Source organism: Python bivittatus, unplaced genomic scaffold, assembly GCF_059951505.1.
Source record: "Python bivittatus isolate LINGU-HERP-01145 unplaced genomic scaffold, Pbiv_v1 ctg000610_np1212, whole genome shotgun sequence".
In the NCBI taxonomy this organism is placed as follows: domain Eukaryota; kingdom Metazoa; phylum Chordata; class Lepidosauria; order Squamata; family Pythonidae; genus Python; species Python bivittatus.
The window spans coordinates 38,087,314-38,114,298 of record NW_028277088.1 but is presented as its reverse complement, the minus strand read 5'-3'; the positions used below and the strand labels follow the sequence as shown (position 1 = coordinate 38,114,298).

The following is a 26,985-nucleotide window of genomic DNA, read 5'->3' as shown; positions in this document are numbered from 1 at the left end:
CCTGTCACTTGGAGGAGAGTGGCAAAACATCAGTTGACTCAGAAAAACAGGAAAAAAAGCCTAGGATTTAAACTCTTAAGGCATAGGCATAAATATAGGTGGGGATTGCTGTGAACTCAATAGGCATATCTTCTGCATATAGATGTATTCTTTTTTTCTCTGCAATATAATTACCTATTTTTTTAGGTTTTGTGCCTAAAGTGGGACTAGAACACAGGGTCACCTGGCTCTAGCCCAGTGCCTTTAACCACCACACCAATCTGGCTCTCATTATAGCCTTATCTTCTTTTAAAAACCCATTTAATATGGTGGTCATCATCATGATTGTCTTTTTTTTTTTTTTGGTGCCTTCAAGTCAGTGTTGACTCCAGGCATCTGCCCTAACCCTGCAGTTTTTTTCGCAAGATTTCAGAAGTGCTTTGCTATTTCCTGCTTCCTAAGGATGATACAGAGTGACTGGCCCAAAGTCACCCAGCTGGCGTTGTGTCTAAGACAGGACTAGAACTCATGGTCTCCAGGCTTTTAGCCACTACACCAAACTGGCTCTCTACAGCTGCTATTGAGCTACATCTCAAAAGAGGTATTTTTTTCAACTCCAAAGAAAGTTGGAGTTTTAGATGCTTTTAGAATCTGTACATACTTTAGAAGCTGAAGTCAATAGTTAGAGGCACACAAGTCAACATTTATAATTTACTATACAATTGTAAAAGGGTTATATTCACAGCTTTATGCTGGTGTTGCAGCCCTCCCAATCCTAGATAATATTAGTATAAGTAGCTATCCTTTTAAGAACATAAAAACCGTAGTCCAGTGTTCTGTGTAACACCTGATGCAGTCAAGCACAGGCACATATAGGAGGGGAATAGCAATATTCAGATTACATTACAGTATTATAGATTATATAGGGGCTGTATTAGACTATGGTTAAGAAACTTCAGCTAGGAGGGAGCATGCATGATGACATCTCCCAAAGGTGAACCTCTCCCCCTCAGACCGAGTGATTCAACATATCCTATGGTCCCTTGGAAATTCTCCAAGGAAAAAGAGGATTGGATCACCACCACCACCACCACCACCACCACCACCACCACCGTCTCACTATTGTTATTTACTTCTAAGTTTTACAAATTGCTGTTTAATTCTGGATATTGATATTTTTATTTAATGTAAATGACTATGAACAGAAAAGCATCCTTGAAACTTGAATAACCAAAATACCTGATCCTTTTATATTTGAATTTCTCTTATTTGGGCAAAGCTAGCAATAAAAGAAAGTGAAATTAATTTCTGGTTATTAGGCATGTAACTATTCTGGTCCAATAATTTAAAACTGGGAGAAATCAACTGTTTTCCTGAGTTCGTTTATATATTGTGTATTTTAGCCTATATACCTACGTCCCATCGAATTTGACGGTTATTACTCTCTCAAAGCTACATTAGAAGCAAGTAAACTGAATTAAATGGGATTAAGCACTACAATACAAATATTTAGGACAGATTATTCTGCATGTTTAAATCAGGCTTTAAACATGTGCTTACGAGAAAATATCAGTAAGATTTGATTTCTATAAGCAACATTTTATTCAAAGAACTAAACTAACAGCACTTAGACTGTCCAGTATATAATGTAGCCAAAATCAGCCGCAGCGTCTGCGATCTGAACTAGGACCTCGCAGCTGAAACAGAATTTTCTCTTCCTCTTTTAACTCAGCAACGTAGCCTCGATTCGCTGCAACACTCATTCCGGGAGAGAGTTCTACTGTTGCCACCCGCGGTGACGTAGCACCGCACTCGGAGTGGCTTTTTTTGGGATTGGTGGAAGATGAGATCTGTGCGGCTGTCATTTGATTATAATTGGCTAATCGCGGCTCGGGGGGGGTGGTTGGGCGGAGAAGGGAAATGGAGCGTTTGGAGGTTGCGGTGGATATGCCGGACGGGGGCAGTGCAGTTATTGTCTGAAGATTAGGGCCTTTACGCGGGCAGAGAACCGGTCGGGGATTTGCCGGGCCGCTTCTTAATTCGGATTCTTCGGGCTCTTGGCAGTTTGGTCCCACTTCGAGGGAGGCGGCGGCAAACGCCTCCACTGCTCCGCGCAAGACCCCAAGCCGGCCTGCCTGCTACGCCGCCGCCCAACGTTGGTGTCAGGAGCGTCACCGGAACAGAAGCGTCCCCCTCCCCCCATCTGCGGCGTTTTCAGGGCCGTCACGGGCTGGTTTCTAGTCGCTGTTTTTCAAGCGCCAAACGTTTTTTATTTATCGGTATTTAAAAGAAAAAGCTCCGTCTCAAATATGAAATAAATGTTTGTGGCCTTAAGCGCGGGCTAGAGAAACAGAGAGGAAGAACCGGATTTGTTGCGCGCGCGCGCGGTAAAGCGCCTGAGGGGAGCTGTATGGGAGCGCGCGCGGGGTGAAGCAAGGGAGGGGGGTACTGTGGTGGCTCGCGCCGTTTAGGTGCGCGCGTGCCTCGAGGCTGAGTTAGGGGCTGTGGGGGCAGGGGGTGCGCGCACATTCGCGCGAGGGGGAACCTTAGGGCCCGTGTGTGTGTGTGGGCGCGCGCGCGAGCTGGGTGGGAAGAGCTCTTTCTCTGTGTGGATCGGGAACACCCCCTCCCGCCCCCCGAAACTGCGGTGCAGAAAACGAGGGAGTGAGTGTAGCTGTAGCCCAGGTCCGGTCTGGGGTGGCTTCCCCCCCTCCTTCCACCATCCCCTTTTTTAGGCCTTTATATTTATAACTATTTATACTGAAGCGAGGGTGAAAAAAAATGGCAAAATCAGGAGGAGGAGGAGGAGGTGGAGGCGGCGGCGGCGGCGGCGGCAGTGGAGGAGGCGGCGGCAGCGGGGGTCTAACCTGGGTGGTAAGTTGCCTGGCATTTTCTCCCTGTTTCTCCCCTTCCCGCTGTTGATGCTTTCTTAACAGGCCCAGACCGAAACAAGAGGTGGAAGGCCCGGGGGAATAATGGAGGAGCAAAGATGCTTATTCGGATGGAGATGCGGGAAGGCAATGCGAGGAACGGGGGCGGGGGGCCGTTATTCCAGGTCCGCGAAAGGGATGGAGGCAACGGGAGTCGTGGATTTGATGGCATGGGGAAGCTGACATGTTTGGTCTGGGCCTGCAGGACTTGCTACTTAAGCGAGGATCCACTTGTTTTAGCGGGTCTTGCTGTTCGTGTACACGCCGTTAAATTACACGTCTCTCTTGCTGAGTTGCTCGTTTGAGAAGAGCTATTTGCCTCTTCTCTGGTTGCTGAAATGGTAACACGCTTAGATTTGTTTTAGATCTAGACTACACTAGCCAAATAGAGGAAGCTTTCTGAACAATAATTTCACTTATATGAAAGCCAGTCCAGTTTTGTTGTTGTTCTACAGGAGCATGTGTTTTTAGTTCTCTCCATATCTTCTGTGACAAAATAAGTACATTATGAAATGATAGCCTTTTCAGTCTTGGAGCCTATAGCAGAATAAGAGTAGAGCTAGTTGGGAGAGGGGATTTAAAGTGTGACATAAGAGAAGATTACAGAGTGTGGGTGTTAAGGATTAGAGATGCTCTTTTGGGCTACTTAAAAGCAGTCTTTTTTCTTGAAAGATCATGGGGTGGGGGAAAGACAATTGAATGGATACAGTAGTTCCCTTAGTCTATTACTAACTTTTATTTCTCTTGTTCCGCAGAAAGTTCAAACCAGGGTCACTTCCTTATTGTAACTGACCCCAAAAAAAGGCAACCTAGCACAACAGTAGCAAAGCAGCCAGTGTCTTTCTCAAAAGAGCTTGCTGCTATTCTACAGATGCATGAACTAATAAAATGTTAGAACTTGAAGTGGTGCTGGAAAATAAAAAAAACTTTAAAATCTACTTTTCATGTTAGTGTTGCTGTTTCTTTGTAAATCTAATAAAGTCACATGTCCTATATGTGTTGAAGAATGTGTCTTTACAGAAGCAGCTGCATCTTAAAAATAAGGGCACTGAGACTACTTATAAATTAGGACTGTGTGAGCGTTGGACTGATCGAAAAAGTGAACTATTCCTCATTCTTGTTTTGCTTTTTATGCAAAAGTTATTTACATTTCCAAAGTACAGAGGAGACAATAGAGTGGGTCATATGAATAGGCCTATAATTTGGGAAGTGCTTCAACCTGTTGCATCTTATGGCAGTAGAGCCCACCTTCTCATAAGCAAAACAACTGTTATTTAAAATAATAAATTACAGGCATTTTGTAGGTTAAGTTGTAAGTGAATGCTTCCAGTTTACTCTTCAGAGTACCAAGGTTTCAGGAGTACTGCTTTTGATGAGTTTTCTTAATTGTCCTCTTTAAGAAATTATACTTAAAAGTGGAGTTTTAAGCAAGTACAGATAGTCCTTGTTGAACAACCACTTGTTGATCAATCACTGGAAGTTACAATGGTGCTGAACGAGGGGGAATTACGAGGGGTCCTCATAATTGTGGCCATCACAGTGTCCCCGCAGTCATGTGATCACAATTCGGACACTTGGCAACCAATTTGCAATTATGATGTTGAGGTGTCCCACGATCACATGATTGCCATTTGTGACCTTTGCTGCCAGCTTCCGACAAGCAAACTCAATGGGGAAGCCAGCAGGTTGCAAATGGCGATCACATGACCTCAGGATGCTATAACCTCACAGAATTTGCCTAACAATGGCAACTGGGACTGCTGCAACTGTGATTTAGGTCAGTGTGGTCACATGACATTGTGCTTTATGACTGTGTTGCTTAGTGATGGAGCTGCCAGTCCCAATTACCATTGTTAAGCGAGGACTACCTGTATATTGTTTGAGATGGTATTTAAACTTAAGTTTTTCCAGCAAGTTCTTAAAGACCATCTGAACAAAACATTTAGAATGGATGCGCTGGCATTAATCTATCTATCCCTCCCTCCCTCCCTCCCTCCCATCCATCCATCCATCCATCCATCCATCCAAATTTATATCCTGGTGGAATCATAGACTCTCAGCAGCTCACAAAAAGATAATAGTTTTGTAATAAGTAATAAACAATATACTACCTAACTTTAGTATATTTACTAAAAGTTACTAACCCTAAAACTACCTAGAATCAACACTTAAATGCCCTCTAGAAAAGCTCTGTCTCTAGCTGTTTCTGGAAGGCGGATAATATTGGAGCCAATCAAATTTCAGCATTCAAGTCTTTGGTTATTAAACAGAAATATGCATGAAATTAATGCACATGCACATATTCATTTCCTTTGTGAAATAGGAATCCACAGATAATTATAGTCTATTATATCCAAACAGATATAGACAGATAATGGCTTCCAAACAAGCAAGGGCATGACTGTCATGATTTAAAGTTAGCTTCCTTATCACTGATTATTTGGAAACCAATAATCCTAGATCTCTGTTCAGGCATAAAATGTTGTTAGTTTGCTAGCTAGTACATTGTTAACATTGGCTTCTGAGTCTTAAGTGCCTTCTAGAGGTGTGAATTTCATAGCCATTAGCAATGGCTTAACAAAGGCTAAGAATTCAGGGAGTGAAATCTGCATATTTCAAAGGTACCAAAGTTAGGGAAGGCTAAAATACCCTTCTCATTAAAATTAAGTTATTTTAAAAGCAATCAATTTAAATTGTGATTTTTTGGTATTTCTAGATTTTATTGTATTTACAATAAAATTGTAATGCTGTATATAATGAAAAATAGAACAGCAAATAAATACTTAATTCAGTGGCCTCATACCTACTAAATACGACTCTATCAAGGGCACTTGTATGCATTAATGACAAATTTTAGCTTTTTAAAACTGCATTAAATTGTCAGTTTAGGGGACTCTGGATATAGCCCCCAAAACTTTTCTCTAAGATCATCCCAAAATAATGGACAAAGTTTCTTGTATCTGAAGTTTGGATAGTTCATGAAAATTACATCTTTTGTGTCAATTTATGTCATTTGTGTAATGATGTCTCTTAAGTAAATGATGTAAATTGATGCAAGTGGTAAAAATTATATTTGTGTAACAATATCATATGAATGACAAGTTGATGGGAATGACATAAATTGCTGGATTTAACAGACATTTGGGTTTAACATGCACTGCTTCCTGAATGGTTCCATTAAACCATGGTTTTAACTTTGTTGCATTTTGTAATAGTAAACATAGTCTGAAATTGAAAAAAAAATATCAGTAGGGCTATGTGTGAAAACTTGCAGTTGGTGGGTACAAAAGTCTTTAGTTGACCCTTCTTCATAGTCTTCATTCATATTCCTTTGCTAATAAATTCTTGTCCTATTTTCTACTACATCTTCAGCAACAAGATTGCCCCTTGAATCTTCTCCCCCAGTACTGGAATTTTATAGGAATCACAATTTTGAATTCTGAATAAAACAAATGATACTGTTTCATTTAAATCTGAACCATACACAAGTTTGATTTGTATATTTGAAAACAGCCTTTTTGTTATGACTAAAATATATCTTGTAGCACTTTTTCTGGATAATTCCTGTAAATCAATAAAAGTTTTGATTTCTGTAAAAACACATTTTCATTGTATTTGGTGATTAAATGTGTATTGACCCTAGATAATTTAATGCACCAATGTAATTCTTTTTGTGTATGTGGCTATACCTATGTTCTGACCCAAAATATCCTTTCTGAATAAATTGTAGAAATTCCTTAAATTGCTACTTTTAATTAAAGTTTAAATTGGAAGAGATTTATCAAACATTTTCCCAGCCTGTGTTTGTTTGACTTAATGTGTGACTTAATGATCTATATTTCCGAAGGATAGCACCCACTTTTATATCTTCATAAAATTGTCATTTTATATCTTCATAAAATTATCATCAGTTCCCTATTTGAGGGAACTGATTGGAAAACTCTGCTCCTACAACAATATCCTTAAGTATGTAAATATTAGTTTACACAAAGCAAAAACTGATCTGCAATTCCAAAAACTTGAAAGTATATATATAATTATATTTTTACTCCCAACTCTCTGTTTCCAAACTGAAAGCTTCAAATTCAGCATGCCAACAATATGCCTTCTGTTAAATTGTCTATCATCTGGATTAAGATAACCTGCATACAGAATACAAAAACAATATTAATGTAAATATGATTTTGATCCATTCTGCCTCTCATATCAAAATCAGACTTCATGGTGATTTTTTCCTATCAAGTATATACCTGTATTGCTTAAATACAAGACTTCTTAATAGTTCAAGCAAAAAAACACCATTTCCAATAATACAAATAAGCAGTATATATGGCACAGAAACTTAAGACCAAAACTACAGTTAAGTTATAGGGCTAGGCAGAAATGTGATTCAGAGTATACATAGGCAAACATAAAATACCAGTTGGGAATACCTTAAACCAAGCTTGTCCTTTTTCAAGTTTTGTGATAGCTGGAGAGGGCAGGTGCTCCAAGGAAATTGCACATCTGTGTTAAGATGTTCCTGACAGGAACTCTGTGCATGTCTGCACATGTTTCAAAGCACATAAGATTAAGGCATTCTTACCTATCACAGCCTTTGGCAATTGAAGATGGCTTAATAAGTCTCATGTATTTACCAAAAAAGCATTTACAAAGCTGGGAAAACAATCTGCTAGGGAAGAGCATATATAATTGACATAACAGTGTATCTTTTTAAGTTTCACAAGATACTTGAAATAAGCTGTATGCCATTCTAAAAATTAATAGGAACTTAAAATTGGGTACTTCAAGAAGTCAGTTTACCAGAATAAATGATGTAGTCCTATTGCATCCTGACATATTTTTCACCTTCAGATATGAGGTGGGGTGTCCAACATATCTGAAGAAGGTATGTGTTTATGTATGAGCAAGTGAAAGTGCTTGAATGAGAGTTTTATGTAAGAAAAGTAACTTCTTGGAGCATTTAGATCCCATTCTGTGGATGGCTTTAAAGCAGGCTAGGCAAGCTTTTTTTTTTTTTTTTTGCTAGTAGGCCAATTAAATAGCTATTGTGATAAGTTACACAATATCCATTTATCAGATGGTTAACTGTCAAGGTGGCTTCCCAACTTTTCCTCACTTCCAAAGATGCTTTGAGTCATTCCAACTTCCTTTTATCTTTTATAAGTAGATGAATACACTCCTAGAAAAAATACAGTTTTTAAGGAATGCCATGGAGATTTCAAATTATTTATGGAAGCAATACACCAATATGAAGTGGTGTTATTTCTTCTTTATAAAATTAGTAGTTTAGTACTATCTTCAAAAAAACTGAATATAGTTTTATAGTAGTCAATATTAACATTATGATTACTTGTGTCTAAAGCTCTGTTCTCAGGGAAAGGATAAACATTGCTTCGTGGAATTGCTGCCTCCTACTTTTCAAGTAATGTCTAACTGTATATTGGGTGGACAGTATTTTTGAAGGGGTAGATAAGAACTTTCATGTTTATTTTTGGAGCCCTTTGAAAATCACAAGATGTGTAGCTGGAGACACAGATGTCACTCAGTATGGATAGAAATATTTTGCCCCCTTTTTATTTTTAGGAGGAATTATACAGAAACAAATTACTAAACCTTCCTCAGATTTAATATACTGAATTTCTTGCTTATTTTGTTTTAAAAAGGAAAAATAAGCAAGATAATATAGTATTTGGAAGGGCAGGCAATAATCTGTTTTTTGTTTTTTTAAAAAAACCCTAAAATTTATTTAGGACTAATTGTTACATTGTATTTTTAATTAATATTTATCTTTCCTGTAAACCACCCAGAGTCATTTTCTAATGAGATGGAGGGTGGCAAATTTGATATATAAATAAATAAATAAAAATTATAGCAATTGAAATATTGAGTTACTCTAGCATAGAAGCACGATTAACTTTAGGCTCATTGAAATAAATTTCTCTAAGTGGCTAACTTGTCCCATTGATTTAAATGGCTATATTCTATGATTCACAGTGCCATCATTTAGTCATGTCCTGGGTGTTGTAAAGTGGTTATTTTTGTAATCTTACTATTGTTTTAATAACTTTAAATTAATGTTTTTGTACTGTTTTTAATTTGTAGATAGAGCCTATGCTTTCAAGACTCTCACAATTGTTTTAAACTATAGTCAGAGACCATCTAATGTACAGACTGGATCATAAATAAAGCCAAAACATGATTTGAAACTATTTGAGCCTTAAAGGCACCTCATCTTTTCTATTGTAGCATAGTTCTCTTTCTTCCAGGTTTGTAGCAAAGCATAGTTTGCACCTTTAATTAAACAACAAGCTATAGTCACTGCAAACTGGGAAACTAAAGACAATAAAGTACATGAGCCGAAGGCCCTGTAAGATTATTGGCATAATTCCCAATTTTATTTTATTACCTCAGAAACTGTTCTCTGTAGCATTCCTCTTGAAATTAAATGGGATTTTAGCTTTCTATGATAGCCTTCTTTTGAAACTGAAGAGATTACACAAATTCTGGTTAAGATTAAAAAATAATATTGTGGACAACTTGGTACCACTGGAGATTGATTGTCCATGAACATTTCTTTTGACATTGCTGGACTTCCTACCTCATCTTACTGTTTACAAAAGGATAAACTGAATAAATGGTAAGCATAATGCCAGCTTCTAATAACTATCTCCACAAATACCTGTAAGCCTGTGTAGGCACAAATATCATCTAAGAAAATAGGTGCAGTCCAATATTTTGTTTAGAAATGCATGCCTGTTCCCCAAGCTATGTAAGAGTAAACTGGCATCGTAGAAAGCTTCCTCAGGTGCTAAAAAAAAGATGAAAAGGAGTAGCATAGTTGTCTTCACATACACCTTGACAGTCATTTCCTAAATGCATAAGGCAGTCCTCATGATATTTACTTTTCAAGAACATCTACATGCCCCCCCAAATTTCAAAGGTTCCCATTGGCCGAAAAAGGTACCTTAAGATGACAAATGTATATTGTGAGGGTGTAGATTAATTCCCAGATTATAATTATTGTGATACCAATAACATATTTTTCAAAACTTTTGGGTAAGTCAAAACTAGGACTTAAGTTACTTTTTCTCAATTTATTTTAGACACTGTTTGATAATCAAAACAATGCTTCAAAAAAAGAAGAACCTGAACACACAAATAAAAATGACTCAAAGAAGATGTCTGTTGAGAGGGTTTATCAAAAAAAGACTCAACTTGAGCATATTCTTCTCCGTCCTGATACATACATTGGTTCAGTAGAACCTTTAACTCAGGTAATTTCCACTTTTCTCTTCATTTGAGGAGTTAATATTGTCATTGAAAGTAACAAATCATGCTTGTGGTTGGGTGTCCTCAGATGGCAATTTGGATTCCCCCCCCCCCACATTTTTAAACATTTGTTAGCAGCTCAGAGTTGTTTGGCGAGTTAACATTAACATAAATTGATTAATTAAATAAATGACAGAAATATAATGAGCATTTATTTTTAAAAATCTAGTATGTCTATTAAGATATTTTAAAATAACAATACATATCTCTATAAAGATTCATAAAATAAACTTTTTATTTACAGTTGATGTGGGTGTTTGATGAAGATATAGGAATGAATTGTAGAGAGGTTACTTTTGTTCCTGGCTTATATAAAATATTTGATGAAATTCTTGGTAAGTGTTTACAACAATGATATATTAACAGCATTTGCTAATTGTTTTGAAGTGGAAGAATACAGCTATATTTTGGCATGTTGTAGAATCAATGTTACTGACAGTAAACATGTTAACATGTTAAAGAGATGAAAAGACACCAGGGCATCATGTGTTCTTTCTTTTCACAATTACTTGTGAATTTATTCTTCTCTAATATCATTAAATATAATTTACAATTATATCTTACTAACTAGTGAAATAATTCTAACCTAATGCAACATGTGTAAAATTTCAAATGAGATCCTTGGACTGAAATCAATTTAAGTGAATTTAGTTCCCCTAAAATGTTGTGCAAAACATAATATCAATATATTGTTAATGGTGAAAGAGAATGGAAAACAAATAGCGCTACATCTATTTCACAGTCCCTTAGTTGTAGTTAATGTAGGTAACTACAGCAGTTAAAAGTTAATTATTATAATAATGGTAGTCCTAGAATTGTTTGGAGTGATGGAAGTATTGAGTGGTGAGGACTTTTATTTTACATTATGTGTTTAAAGGATTATAGCATGTAGAATTTAGTCCTGTAAATAATTTTTTAAAAATCCTAATGTATACACATTTTCCCACATATCTTTGTTATTTATCTGTGACCTAAAAGAATTTTACCTGGTGGGTAAATAGTGAGAAGCTATACCAATCAGTGATAATTTTACAGTGGGCATTTAGCTCAATAGTAACTTAATCAAGACTACTACTAACATGCCATAACTTGTATTACATCCTTATATCGTATTCCCTCATTACAATCTCATGTCAAATATCAGCATATGTTTTTTAAAGATATTCAGCAGGTTTATTTGAATCACTGGGGACATCAGCCTGATTTACAGTCAAGTTAACATTCTTATATTTACAATATCCTGAAAACCAATTATAATTAATTTTCCTAAGTATTGCAAATCAAGAAGATTATATATTGATATGTCTGTTAACATCTTCTGTAGAAATAAATGGCCCTATGAATGTTGGCAGGTTAATAGCATGCTGCTAACATAGTTTTAGTTTTTTAGTAAATCAGGGAAATTTATAGTTTCCCAGTTGTACATTTTCCATTTATCCTACTTCACTATGACTTTTTCCTTTAACAGTGGCATTCCACAGGGCTGCAGTTTCATCAACATAATTACTACATTTTCCTAGCAGGTTTCTTTACTTTTAATGAATCTTACTTAGAAATCCAACATTTTTTCTGTATGATTATACAATAAAAGGAAAAAAAAATAGCATGTTGAAATCCCAGCTGATAGCAGTTAAAAGTATAGGAAACCTGTAAGAATAAAGTCTTTTATCTGAACAGTAGATGAGTTCCAGACTTTCTTGTTGGCCTTTTTCATCTTGGAAAACTGGCATAGACGTAACATGCAAGGTGCCCTTTAGCGTAAGTTTTTATATAGAAAGAGTAGGAAACTAATTACAAAATATAAATGTAGAACATTGACATCTATTTCTGGTAGACAGAGTAAATGATGATACTACCTTAATTATACTACAGGAAAATCCCATTGAACTCTGTGGCCTGGAGCTTTTTTCCCTTGCACAATTGCTCAGATTTGTTGTATCTACCACATACAAAAGTATAGCATTTAGCTGATTTGAAATTTTTACTAAATGTTTAATAGAAGCTGGTATTGCCATTAATAAATGCTTATTTAATTCTAGTAAATGCAGCTGACAATAAGCAAAGAGATAAGAATATGACATGTATCAAAATATCAGTTGATCCGTAAGTATTACGTTTGTTCATTTATGTAATGTTATATACGACTGATGATGCATAGCATGATAAGCAGTATAGAAATATTTTAAATAAAGTAGAGAAATATGTCTTTTGGCTGTCTAAGAAAGAGATATGAAAACTTTTGCAGTGTGGTATCTTTGTTTTTAAATCTAGCTCTCATTGTTAGAGTTAATTTGAGGACAGGAGTGTTAAAATGCTTCTTTGTATTAAATATTAAACTGGAAGCAAGAATTTAGCTTTATTATAAAATAATATGAATTGAATATATAAAAAGAAGACTCTTCAATTAAGAAATTTAACTTGAATATCTGTTCAAGATACACAGATTTTTCATTTGCTTGTTTAAATTGTAACAGTTGTCATATCACATTTCTCAAACTGATAATCTGAAGAATTCTAGGGAATCTCTGGAGCACAGTTAGAAAACCTCTACTCCATACTTTTTACTAATGTATGATAGACTATATCATTTGGCTTACATTGTTTAAAACTACATAAAAAGCAACTGTGCTTTTCTGGAGTTACAATGTTTACTGTTTTCACTTCCAGTGAGTCAAATATTATAAGTATTTGGAATAATGGAAAAGGTATTCCTGTTGTGGAACATAAAGTGGAAAAGATGTATGTTCCTGCCTTAATTTTTGGACAGCTGTTAACGTCCAGTAATTATGATGATGATGAAAAAAAAGTTACAGGTAACAAAGTTACTTTGTTCAGCATAACCTGTATGATTATTTTTAAGTAGTAATAACAGTTTCATGGTATTTGATGTTTTAATTGGTGGAAGTTAAGAGCTTTGTAAGTGGAACCAGCTGAGTGAAAGGTTTAACTTCACATTTCTGCTGCAAACTCCTAAATAGTGCTAGTTGTTTGTTAATACACAATATATCATTTGCTGATGCGTGATTTATGTCAGTGGGGAAGAGTCAGTGTAAGCAGCAACATTTTGAGATGTATTCTTTTCTAAATATTCCTTACCTTTTCAGGTGGTCGTAATGGCTATGGCGCAAAACTTTGTAATATATTCAGTACAAAATTTACAGTTGAGACTGCTTGCAAGGAATACAAACATAGTTTTAAACAGGTATGATTGTTTCCCTTTGCTTTTTTAACAAATCTTTTATGTGGCTAAATTTTCTTTTAAACAGATGACAGGACAAAATATGCAAAGATAAGTTCAGATCATAAGGGTATTTCTCTTACTAAAAAAATAGAAAAATAGAATTTATCCAAATACATGTAATTGTAGAAGCATATATCTGTTCTTCTTAGTCTTAATCTTAATGGAGAACCTACAAAAATTCTATTGTTCAGAACCTTGACTTTTTTTTTCCAGTTTATTCAGTGTCCAGTCAGTATATCATAAATTAATCTAGTGATGATGTGGGAAATAATCACTTTGCATTCAATACATTAATGATTATATATAATGTTGTAAACGTGTGGATTGTGTTTGTTAAAGAGAAATATAAAATAATTAAAATTTCATATTCTTCAACATATCCTTAAAGTTTTAGTTTATATGGAAATTAATGAAAAAAGAGACATCTAATTCATTCTGACTGAATGAAAAACACATTTCTTCACAGCTGTGGTTTTTTTCAGAAGGCCAGAGAATTTTCTATTAATGCATATGCTTCTTCTTCTTTTTTTAAATAAAGACCTGGATGAATAATATGATGAAGACTTCAGATCCTAAGATTAAACATTTTGAAGGAGATGACTATACATGTGTGACATTCCAACCAGATCTTTCTAAGTTTAAGATGGAAAAGCTTGACAAAGATATAGTAGCCCTTATGACAAGAAGAGCTTATGATTTGGCAGGAGCATGTAAAGGAGTCAAAGTTATGCTTAATGGAAAGAAACTACCTGTAAGAGCTTTAGTTAAATTTTTATATAATGGAATTATATGTGTTCCAAGCAGAAAGTGATTATTTTTGTTAAATCCTAGGTGAATGGTTTTCGTAGTTACGTTGATCTTTATGTAAAGGACAAGTTGGATGAAACTGGACTTGCTCTAAAAGTTATTCATGAACTTGCTAATGAACGCTGGGATGTCTGTCTTACTTTAAGTGAGAAGGGATTCCAGCAAATTAGTTTTGTGAACAGTATTGCTACCACAAAGGTGAGTGAATTTGCATACTTCAGAGTGGTTAAAATAATACACAAATATCTTTATAAATAGTTTTATATTCATAACAACATAAAATGCACTGTGACAGAAAAACCACTGTGTTAATTTGCCTCAATACTTATGCCTCAGGAAAGTAATGCAAATACTGTAAAATAAGTTGTGAAAGTAATGCTAAATGAATTATTAATTTAATACAGTAATTGCAATAGATACAGAACTACAGTCACATGATTTGAGAAATATTGGTATCAACATCTCTTACATGCCTTAGAACTATAGTACGTTATTACATAGCACATTATTTCAGTTCATTAACTCTTTCTAAACTCCCCAAATTCTACATTGGTATATTTTGTTGAGGAGGCTGTTTAAAACATTAGCTTGTCCTAGAAAATTCCCTTGTTAGTGGCACTGGTGAAAAAGCCAACATTAACAATACTTTATCTAGGACCTTGTAATGTGAGGTAGACTATCAACCTTTTCTAACCTACATTTAAAGTTGCTAAGGTATCACTATCATTCAAGTTGCTGAGGTAAACAATATCATATGTTGTTTGTTTATTTAGAACCATGCCTACATTTTGTGCCATATTCTGCACGTTTGAATAGCATATTTTGCCTCATTGGAGACCTAAATGGCACCATTTGTTCTTTAATTCTAACTGCAAAAAGATTTGTACATTCATCTTTCTTATAATGAAAATAACAAAACAGCCTTTTGAGTCAGATAGAAGGCTATAACTAAACCCACCCAAGCACCTGAAATAATAAAACCAAGTTTCTATAGATGGCTTATAGACTTGTGGAATACTAGAGTATTATTGATCCCTGCTTCTCTCTATATTTATGTTGTGTAAAGTAGATTGTAACAAAAAAATTAAGAATACTGTGCATTTAACTGTTATGCTTATTTCAATATAGTTTAGCAAAACATTTTCTTGGCAAACATCTGTAGACTTGAGTAGCTAATAAATTTAAACAGCATTTTAGCAGTTTGTTAACCTATTATTATAATCAGAAAGACTAGAATTGACCTCCTCCCCAAATTTTAAGTTTGATTTTTCAGTAAATCATATTTTTATGATTCCTCCTGAAACATAAAATTCTGGTCAGCACATCAGATATTACATTTCTAGTATATCTGTTACTCATTTCTTATCTTTTTAGTTTCATTAGTGATAGACAGTTAATATTACAAATTAGATTATTTTGGCACTACGCAACATTGAGAGCAGGTTTGGTGTGGTGGTTGAGACTGAGTTCTAGTGCTGCTTTAGGCATGAAGCCACCTGGGTGACCTTGGGCCAGTCAGTCCTAGGAAGAAGGCAATGGCAACCTATTTCTGAAAATCTTGCCAAGAAAACTGGGTTTTTAACTATATTGTACTATTATTACAATTAATATTCCCAACAACTTTTCCCTCAATGTAGTTATGAAGCTCTATTGTGCAGTTTATGGAGTTTTGAAAATGAAAATATGTTAATGTATGTGTGTACCACTTATAACTTTTACAGTTAAGAAATACTTGAATATGAGAGTGGTAACGTTCCTGATGTGTATATTGGCATTATTTGTCCAGATTATTTGACATTTCTTTGTTCCTTCTGCAAAAACTGTTCTGATCGTTAGAACAAAAAGTTCTAAAGCATAATTTTCTTCTGTTGTTGTTGCTAACTTCCTTTATTTTTTCACTTTAAGGGTGGTAGGCATGTCGATTATGTGGTAGATCAAATTGTTGGAAAATTGATAGAGGTGGTAAAAAAAAAGAACAAAGCTGGTGTTTCAGTAAAACCATTCCAGGCAAGTTGATCCTCATATTGATCCTCAAATTTTAAAATAATTCCACAAAAAAGATTGGTCCATTATTTCAGTACCTTTTTTTTCTGATTTTCGTGTTTGTGTGTATATATTTTTTGAATAGGTAAAGAACCACATCTGGGTTTTTATTAATTGTCTCATTGAAAACCCTTCTTTTGATTCTCAAACAAAAGAGAACATGACACTCCAGCCTAAAAGTTTTGGGTCCAAATGTCAATTATCAGAAAAGTTTTTCAAAGCAGTAAGTATTGCATATTTATTTCATAACCATAATCATTTGAAGAAAGTAAAATAGTGCAATTTCTTTAAAGAAAGTGAAATCCACATTGTGGTTACATTTCAGAAACGATTCTTAATGTGACTAAATGAAAAGTAATGAGAGTAATGTTCTAATATTTGAAATATATTTGCTTTTAATTAATAAATGCTGATATTTATTAACTGTCCTATAAAATGTTATTTAGTCTTGGGGATGTAACATGCAATTCAATTCTTAAACATTGTGGCTCTTTCAGTACTATATGATTTACTGTGTGGTTTATTAACAAATTATGAAAATGTGAATAAAGAAATATTAAGCTGTGTAAAGAGTAGACTTTATATCTGTGATATATTCTAAGAAAAAAGTAGATTTTAACACTTCAGTACATTTGGTTATTTTTTAATGTAAATATATTCTAAGAAAAAAGTAGATTTTAACACTTCAGTACATTTGGTTATTTTTTAATGTAAATCTCTTTCTGGTGTTTTTAAATGTGACTGTGAATTCAACTTTTATAGGCCTCTAACTGCGGCATTGTAGAAAGTATCCTGAATTGGGTGAAATTCAAGGCACAGACACAGCTGAACAAAAAATGTTCATCAGTGAAACATAGTAAAATTAAAGGCATTCCAAAGCTTGATGATGCTAATGATGCTGGTAAGAGCTAACAGTCACTCAGGAACCGTCTTATAAATACATTTCCTTCCAAAATCACTAATTAGTATCTACAGACATGCATATGCTTCAGGAAAATATTCTTGCTAAGTTGAACATGTTTATTAAAATACATATTTTTCAGCATAGGTGGATTCACACTGTACATAGTTACACCATGCTTAAGGAATATGATATTTAAAAAGCAAATTCATGTCAAGTATGTATCTCTGTATTTTTAATAAACTGTTTTTCTTAAAATGTGCTATTTTCTATTTTAAGAATTAAGGTTTGGGCTGAGATTGCTTCAACCCTCTTTCTTTGCTTTTTTGGTTCCTCTTTTCATAATTTTGCAGGTGGCAAACATTCCTTGGATTGTACGTTAATTTTGACTGAGGGAGATTCTGCCAAATCTTTAGCTGTCTCTGGTCTCGGTGTTATTGGAAGAGACAGATATGGGGTATTTCCACTCAGAGGAAAAATTCTTAATGTTCGTGAGGCATCTCATAAACAGGTAAGACAAGCCATTTAAAAAGTTGCCTAGTGCATAGTTAATGTACACACATGTACTTACTAAGTAGCTTGTTCAATTTTACATTTCTACACAGATTATGGAAAATGCAGAAATTAATAACATTATAAAAATAGTTGGTCTACAATATAAGAAAAGTTATGAAGATCCAGAGTCTCTGAAAACATTAAGATATGGCAAAATTATGATTATGACTGATCAGGTCAGTTTATTCTAAAATTAAATATCCATCACACAATCCTTTCCTTTCTGATACTCTTTCTATTGCTTTGTGTACTTTTGATTTGCTATCTGTATTATCCTTCAGACTTTGTTTCATTTGCTGACATCTTTTCCAGCAATCTGTCTACTTTGTTCCGTGGTGACATTCATATTTTTTTTATTTATTAAAATAAACATCATAACTTTCCATTGATTTTACTTTTTTAAGTGATTGATTCTGGGCAGAAAAGATTTCCAGTCATTTTTAAGGAGCTTCTGCAATTTTTAAAGATTTTTAATCACTGATTTATTTATGATTTTCTGCTATTATGTTTTTCTGATATATTTTTAGTTATACTTACTGTATTTTTATTGTTTATATTATATATTTTATTTTTTAAAAGAATTTTGTATATGTTGCCTGAATTCTGGGTCTACATAAAGATAAAGCTGTACTTTAAACTGTAACATTCATTCAATTGTACATGACTTAGAAACAGTAAAGTCTCAACTGCTGTATATGCATGTTTATGTGTGAGTATTCTAAACTGCTTTCAAAGCACTCATAAATATATGAATCTTAATTTAATTTTTTTTAATAATGAAAATGAATCATCTGTAAAAGGCATCCCCTGAGGTGCATCTATTTAGCCTTCATCTTTCCTTTTTTATTCAGGATCAAGATGGATCTCACATTAAAGGTTTGCTAATCAATTTTATTCATCATAATTGGCCTTCGCTTCTGAAACATGGTTTCCTTGAAGAATTCATTACTCCAATTGTAAAGGTAATTAACATAGTCATTGTACATGCTATAACTAATAAAACAGAGGTAAAACTGTTTAATTAGTATTTGTAATGAAGCATTTATAATATTCTTCCAATATTCAAGCATATATCCATTTATTTAAGCATGAATAGAGACTTAACAAAATTAGTTGGTATCCTGATGGAAAATTCTACAGACAATATTTTGATTAGGAAGTGCCAGCATGAGAAAAAAAATTAAAAATTGTAAAAAAAGGAAGATATACCAAAACAAATTTACATGTTATTATACTCTTCAATTTAAGATGTCTGCAGAAGAAAAGAGTCTAGATTAGGGAATTTTGTTTTCTTCAACAAAAATAAAGCTGGAAATAAAACATTATAGTATGATTTAATATTTGTGTGTGCAGCTTTGATTATACAGCATGGGCACAATCCTTTATTGCATAGCAGTAAAGCTCTACTGAACTTAATATAAACCTGTTGCTTTCATTTCTTAGTTAATGTCAGCATTTATTATGTGAAAAGCATCATGGAAAGCTTTGACACTATTTCCACCTTCTCCAGTGTCCTAATTTAATTATTCAATATCTGGTCCTTGAAAAGCTTGAAATAAGTATATTATTCATTCTAATGACATGGCATATATGCCAAGCAAGTGTGTTTGTAAAATATCTTTTTGAGCCCTATTAGGATTTAACCATAATGAGTTGGGGTGCTGTCATGCTGACACCAATCATGCTTGAAATAACCATAACCAGTATCATGTGTAATTTTTATAAAATACAGTTAAAACTATGAATTAAAATGTAATTGAAATTCTCTTTATTTTAAGGCAAGCAAAAATAAGCAGGAACTTTCCTTCTATAGTATTCCTGAATTTGATGAATGGAAAAAACATATGGAGAATCATAAAGCATGGAAAATAAAATACTACAAAGGTTTGTATGAGCTCCTTTTCTCCTTTCCCAACTCCCAAAAATATTTTTTTAATCCAAAATGCACTTTAAAATAAATACATTGAAAATAATTTAATTTCAATTGCCTTGAAATTGTCATTTGCAATACTAATTTTAGTTAGATTAAAATTTTTGAAACCTTTATATAATCAATTGGATTAATAGTAAACTATTTTAGCTGTACTTTGTGGGTGTTCTTGAGTTATTTTTAAATGACTTTGTAACAGATTGAGAGAGAAATATAGATTAAAATATCGGTTTTTTTTCCTTTCTGATTGAGTTAGGTTTGGGTACCAGCACTGCTAAAGAAGCAAAAGAATATTTTGCAGATATGGAAAGACATCGGATTTTATTTCGATATGCTGGTCCTGAAGACGATGCAGCCATTACACTGGTAATATCTGCTGGAGTAATTTATCTTTTTTTGTAAATCATAGTTATTTAAATTATTTAAACCTGGCCTTGAGTGTATTATTTTAATGTACATTATTTTAATTGACCATTAGGTAACTTCTCTATTTTTTTAAAACTGTTTCCGAGTTTATATCAAAAGATTAATAGAATACCATTATGATACTTGCTGCTATTTACCATGTGCTATCTAACATGATCCAAACATGATCTATATACTGGGTAGTCCAAGCTGATGTAGATATATCATCTTCTAGTGAAGTTAGAATTACCTATTTCTGGTGTCAATCATTGGGTTTTGTAGTGGCAAATACAATACCTTAACTGATTTATGAATCAATTAAACATATGATATCTAAATTCATATGGCAACATACAGTGCCAAAAATCTGTAAGAAACCACAGCAGAAGAAAAGCTCTGGTGAGAGTGACCTTCTAATCTTGCAAAAATGAAATGTGATGAGACTGGTTCCTTGCTACCTCCAGAATTTCATGGGATGAAAAGTTTTATATGCATGCTGTCAGGCTGTGGAAATTTTAAAAAATCAGGTAGAGGGAAAATCTAAAAACTAAATCTAAAATTTAAAAAGGAGAGTGCTTTGGATCTTGTTGCCTAAAGCCCAGAAATACAAAACTCAGCAAACTTTGGGCCAATCCTGAAATATAAGGGGTAGTTGTATAAATGTGAAGTTTTAATCAAAAACTTCCTTACTAAACCAATGAATCACTAGATACAAGAAAGAAATTTATTGGGGAAAGAGAAATACAGGGAAGCAAGGAATTATGGGGGCTGTTACTGTGGCTACCTGTATTCTAGATCCTTGTCCCCCCTGGTTAGTTAAAGCCACCAAGGAGGTGACCTTAGGGTGGATACTGGAGGTGGTCAATTCATCCTTGCAGGAGGGGGTGTTCCCGAAGCCTTTCAAGGAGTCTTTGGTCCGTTCCCTCCTCAAGAAACCATCATTAGATCCTATCCTCCTGGACAATTTTCATCCAGTCTCCCACCTTCCCTTTTTAGGGAAGGTGGTGGAAAAGATGGTTGCGCGGCAGCTTCAGAGGATCCTGGAGGAAATGGATATCTGGACCCCTATCAGTCAGGTTTCAGGCCCAGTTGTGGGACAGAAACAGCATTGGTCGCACTTTTGGATGATCTCTGGCGAGACCTGGATGGGGGTAGTGCATCCATCCTTGCTCTTCTTGACCTCTCAGTGGCTTTCGATACCATCGACCATGGTATCCTTTTGGGTCAGCTGCAGGAGTTGGGGCTGGTTGGCACAGTGTTGTGCTGGTTCAGCTCCTTTCTCCAAGGCTGAACCCAGTCAGTGTTGATATGGAGCGAGAGGTCCAACCCACGGCCTCTACTTTGTGGGGTGCCGCAGGGTTCGGTGCTCTCGCTGCTCCTATTTAACATCTATATGAAACCGTTGGGTGAGATCATCCAGCACCATGGTATGAGGTATCATCAGTATGCTGATGATACCCAGTTATACATCTCCATCCCGGATAACGCTGTGATGCTGTGGCTACCCTGTCTTGGTGCCTGGAGGCTGTAGGGGCCTGGATGGGAGACAACAGGCTTCAGCTGAACCCTGGTAAGACGGAGTGGCTGTGGGTGCGGGGATCCTCAAGATCTAGGAGTTTATCATCTTTGGTTCTTGACGGGGTCGCACTACCCCAGACAGACCCGGTGCATAATCTGGGGGCCCTCCTGGACTCATGACTCCTCTTTGAAGAGCAGGTGGCAGTCATGGTTAGGAGGACCTTTGCACAACTTTGTGTTGTGAGGCAGTTACGCTCCTTCCTCGATCAGGAGGCCCTCCGCATGGTCACTCATGCCCTGATCACCTCCCAGCTGGATTACTGCAATGCGCTCTACATGGGGCTACCCTTGAAGAGTATTCAGAAGCTACAGCTGGTGCAGAATGCTGCAGTGCAGGCAGTTCTGAATGCCCCTAGGGGGCACATATAACACCACTGTTACGCAAGCTGCATCGGTTGCCAGTTTGCTTCCAGGTCCAATTCAAGGTGTTGGTTATCACCTTTAAAGCCCTTCATGGCACAGGACCAGGTTATCTGAGGAGCCGTCTCACCCGTTATATCAGTCTGCCCCACTTGGGCCACATATTGCATATTGCAACCCCACCAGTCAAGGAATTTTGACTGGTGGGATCTGGGAAGAGGGCCTTTTCTGCTGTGGCCCCCCACGCTATGGATCAACCTACCTCCCGAGGTGCGGTGTGCCCCCACTCTCATGGCCTTCAGGAAAGATGTGAAGTCCTGGCTGTGCCAGAAGGCCTGGGGGCCGGATGGGGGCTTGTACCAGTGGAGGTAGCTTGTGGGGTGATTGACTTTGCCCCCTCTGTCATCTTGAATGTTTTTAGTATTTTGTATAGGGTTTGTTTTTTATAATTGATTTTTAATGGATTAATTAGTTTTAATTATTTATGGGGTATTTTTAATTGTTGTCGGGTTTTTGATTTTAACTCTGAGCTGCCCAGAGTCACCAGTTGGGGGAGATGGGTGGCATACAAATGTAATAAATGAATGAATGAATGAATGAATGAATGAATGAATGAATGAATGAATGAATGTTGCATAATCACAAAGAAAGATTTCTAAATTAGAGCAATCAAACCAGCTTAGCTAAATTATTTGTTACCTTATTGAATAAAATCTTGGGTTTCAGCATATATTCAGGGTTCATTACAGAGAGGGTGATAGCAGATGGTTCTTATTGGCCTTCTGCTTGGATGTTCCTTGCATGCCCTCCTTGATCCTTTCCCCCTTTTCATTTTTTTTCTTGAATAGTTTCCTCAGTTTTATAAAATGTAGAGGATAGATGAATGCCAGCTTTTTAGAGAGACCGATTGTTGCTTTGTCCAGTCAAAGAGAATGCTGCATCTATGATGTTTAGGTTATAGCCAACAAATTGGAATTTATCTAGTAGTTACATTTACTTCCTGATGAAGCTTGGTAGAATTACAGAAATGAAGTGTAGTTTTCACCAATTGTGCCATTATATAAATGGAATTACATTGAAAAGACTTTCTTGGGAATTAAAAAATGAATCCTCTCAGCATGGGGCAATTTATGAGATGCTATATTTGCCCTGTCATTAGAAGGTATTATGTTGTCTGAGTTGGAAAGCATACAAAGCTTTGTCAGTATAGTATGGAGAAGGAAATTTGTGTTGGTCTTGTGAAAAGGAAGTGCAGAACAAGAAGAACATCCTGATTATGATTCTGGTTCCCAAGTCTACCAAATCATTTATCATGCTTGTTCTTGTTCATAAATTATCTCTTTATTTGAGATTTAAATATTTCAAATCTAAATTAATATTATTTCAATACTGATATATGTAATTAGACAGATTGCTATGGATTTATTGAACTTAGGGTATAGCAAAAAAGATTACTGTTCTGCAGCAGAAAAATGTTGCCACTCTAGGTTTATTGTCTTGACTCTTTATCAACATAATGGAAAGACTGAGCAATATTTTTTATGTGACTCAGGGTTTAATGCTTTATTTAAAAATAGATTTTTTTTCCTACATAGGCCTTTTGTTGCTTTTTCCTTCTTTTTTTCCCTTTCCCTTTTTATTTTTTCCCTTTTTCTTTATTTGAGGTGTATGCTAAGGGAATAAAAATAAATTATAAACATTTAACAAAGCATATGAACTTAATCTAAATCATTACTACATGTTTTAAGCAGTGTACAAGTCATACACAGAGTATTAGATTGCCTTCAAATTAGATTTTTTCTAAAAGCAAAAAGATATCCATTAGCTTCTGTTATGTATTTTAGAATGTAGCATGGATGGACATGATATTTTCTGACCTCTGGCTATGTGCAGTTTTTCAGTACATAACTTGTGGTTAAAATTGGTTATTTCTAGTTTATTTCTTCTTTGTTGGACCTTGATTAAAACTTGGTGTTTTATAGTCACCCCAATCTATTTTTTCCTAGTCAAAAGCAGTCTGTGTTAATTTTTTCTAGGCCTTCAGTAAGAAAAAAATTGATGACAGAAAAGAATGGCTGACAAATTTCATGGAAGATAGAAGACAACGTCGGTTGCATGGATTACCAGAGGTAACGTTGGAGTATTAAGGAGAAATACATGTTGTTATTTGTTACTGTTAAAGTAATAATAACTTTTATTTATTTTAGCAATTTTTGTATGGTACTGCGACAAAACATCTCACTTATAATGACTTTATCAACAAGGAATTGATTCTCTTTTCTAACTCTGATAATGAGCGATCCATTCCATCTCTTGTTGATGGTGAGTGAACTTTTATGAAGTATGGTATCTTCTTTCTGTCATTTAAATATGTAATTATTTGCATTCTTTTTTGTTTTTGTTTTTTTATTTTCAGCCTTCTCTCTAGAATAAGCCAAGATAGTACTCTCTTCTCAATGGATGAAAACTATAATGAGTTTTAAAACATATTCACTCAATTTCTGACATTATAATCTCAGTAACAAAATTATGATTTGGAAATCAGGGATGTGATGTTCTCTCCTGTCTTCCCTTGAATGGGGTCTTTCTTTTCACTTATTAGTACTTTAGCCATAATTTTCAGAGATGCCCAGTTTATAAGCACTTTTTAGTGCTAAATTAAATCCATACTTTAACTTGAAACTATTTTTCAGAGTAGTCTATAAACACTTTGGAGTACTTCTAATTACTAATAACTGTAGCTTGTTTGGTTATGGCAAACTGACAAAAAAACAGAGGAAGGAAAAGGCACAAAATATACGGCTTTCAAACAATGGCTTAGCAGTTGAATTATACATCTGAAACTGCTCATTATCTTTGTCTCTTAAGCTTAGCATTAATGTTAGAATTTCTCAGTGATAACTGTGGTGCTCAGTAGAATACCCTGTCAGATGATCTTCTGCGTAACAATAATTTTGCCTGAACTATAACATTTGTACTTGATGTTGTTGCTATTTCATCATTCATTAGTCTTCTTTCCAAATGAAGCTGTAGTAAAGCTACCCTTAACATTTGCTTACTTTATAATGGCACATTTCACGAAATCAAATGTAGGACTTACTAACTGAACTGAATTATTTTGTGGATAGTCATGGGATTAAACATTGATGATTTTAGAAAACAATAATTAGACTTTACTGGGAAATGAGAAATACATAATTAAGTTCTTTGTATTAGATCATTTTACTGCATTTAATATGTATATATTTATTTAGAGCTTCTAAGTGATTAAGTGTGCAGTTTTATTAAGTACCTCTTCTCTTGTATTAGCAATACTTTGAGAGAGTACAATTTTGAAATATGTCCTTTTCTGTTTTAATCTAGGCTTTAAACCAGGGCAGCGTAAAGTTTTGTTCACTTGCTTTAAGAGAAATGATAAACGTGAGGTTAAGGTTGCTCAGTTAGCTGGCTCTGTGGCTGAGATGTCTGCATATCACCATGGAGAGGTGGGTATAGAAATAAAAGACTGTGTCTGTTTTATCTTAATTATTTTGGAAGAATAATTTTGGGGAAGAGGTAGGCAGATTTGAAAAGATAGGACGTCTTGCTTCATCTGTGGTAATTTTAGGGACAAATGAGGGGAAAAAAAAGAATACTCCATTCAGTTCCCAAATCCTCACAACCATGTTCATCACCAACCCTGTTGTTTGTAATGAATAATGTACAAAGTAATAATAACTTGATAATAAGTGTCATTTCAAAATGAGTGGGGCTTTTTCTCTTTTTTCTCTGGTCCTAGTTATACTTGATGGAGCCTTAAGTAGTTTTCTCAGGAATTTATTTTATACTAACTCATAATGTTGGATTTTTCCCCTTGGTAGTAACAATACTTTAATATTTTCTTCTAGCAAGCTTTAATGATGACTATTGTCAACTTGGCTCAGAACTTTGTTGGAAGTAATAATGTCAGTTTACTACAACCTATTGGTCAGTTTGGTACTAGGCTTCATGGTGGAAAGGATGCTGCAAGTCCTCGTTACATCTTCACCATGTTGAGGTAAAGTGTAGCTCAAAACAGAAATTGAAACAAGCTTCATTTGAAGTAATACAGAATTGGGAAGTATATAATTGTTGTTGTGGGAAGTAATTAGGAAGAAATACCCACATAAGTATTTCAGTTCTTTAGTCCAGAAGTACAACATTACGGTCAGCTCAAGGGCTATATTAAACTTTGTGTAGCACAATGAAAACCACACTCCAAAAGTGGATGGTACAAGAACCTATTTAATTCCTCAAAATCCCCAGAATGAGAGAGAGAAAGAGAGAGAGAGGCCCCTTGAATTTTTAAAGAAAAGAACACAGCTGCATTTACTCAGTTCTTCAGCTTTTGACTTTATGGCTAAGACTTATTTGGAAATACAGTTAGGTCCTAATCCAAACCTGTATTTTTACCTTTTTTTTTCCTGGACATAATACTTATTAGATCATAAATGGCCTGGCCCAAGTACATCATGGCTTTTATTTTATAGGAAAAAAATGAGAGTAAAAGGGGAAAAAAAGGAAATGTTTAGGAATCAGTATCAGTAATAGTATTGCACTCTGATTTGTGAAATATTCTGTATACCTGTTCAGTTGGGATCAAAAGGTACTTTTTCGTGCAACTTGATAAGTTTTGCATAAGATCTCTGGAAGATGTTTGGTAGTAATAATAGTAACTGAGGTTTTAGAATCAAAATAGGGTTCTGCTATGTACGTACTTGACTAAAAAGGCCACATGAAGCTTCAGTCCACTTAAGACATACTAAGCCAGAGCAGTCAATGATCTGTATTGGCATAAAGTGATTTCCAATGTAGTACACTTAAAATCCATGAACTTCAGAAAGATATTAAATGATTTTGATTGGATCATACACCAGATGCAGTGGGAGTTCTGAGTCTTATGCAT

At 35.0% G+C, this 26,985-nt stretch overlaps 1 protein-coding gene across 1 annotated transcript in view; it reads left to right on the top strand.

Moving 5' to 3' along the window:
- Positions 1-1,900: 1,900 nt before the first annotated feature.
- The window catches only part of TOP2B (DNA topoisomerase II beta), a 57,712-nt gene continuing 32,627 nt past the window's right edge, over positions 1,901-26,985 (top strand). The window contains exons 1-20 of the mRNA XM_007428954.4: positions 1,901-2,853; positions 10,016-10,186; positions 10,486-10,576; positions 12,281-12,344; positions 12,909-13,054; positions 13,346-13,443; positions 14,021-14,233; positions 14,314-14,487; positions 16,195-16,296; positions 16,418-16,555; positions 17,095-17,233; positions 17,587-17,744; positions 17,839-17,964; positions 18,640-18,750; positions 19,567-19,672; positions 19,975-20,084; positions 24,098-24,190; positions 24,269-24,383; positions 25,425-25,546; positions 25,949-26,097. Of these exons, the coding sequence (XP_007429016.2) occupies positions 2,761-2,853; positions 10,016-10,186; positions 10,486-10,576; positions 12,281-12,344; positions 12,909-13,054; positions 13,346-13,443; positions 14,021-14,233; positions 14,314-14,487; positions 16,195-16,296; positions 16,418-16,555; positions 17,095-17,233; positions 17,587-17,744; positions 17,839-17,964; positions 18,640-18,750; positions 19,567-19,672; positions 19,975-20,084; positions 24,098-24,190; positions 24,269-24,383; positions 25,425-25,546; positions 25,949-26,097 (2,519 nt within the window). The 5' untranslated portion in view covers positions 1,901-2,760. The remainder of the gene's footprint in view (positions 2,854-10,015; positions 10,187-10,485; positions 10,577-12,280; positions 12,345-12,908; positions 13,055-13,345; positions 13,444-14,020; positions 14,234-14,313; positions 14,488-16,194; positions 16,297-16,417; positions 16,556-17,094; positions 17,234-17,586; positions 17,745-17,838; positions 17,965-18,639; positions 18,751-19,566; positions 19,673-19,974; positions 20,085-24,097; positions 24,191-24,268; positions 24,384-25,424; positions 25,547-25,948; positions 26,098-26,985) is intronic.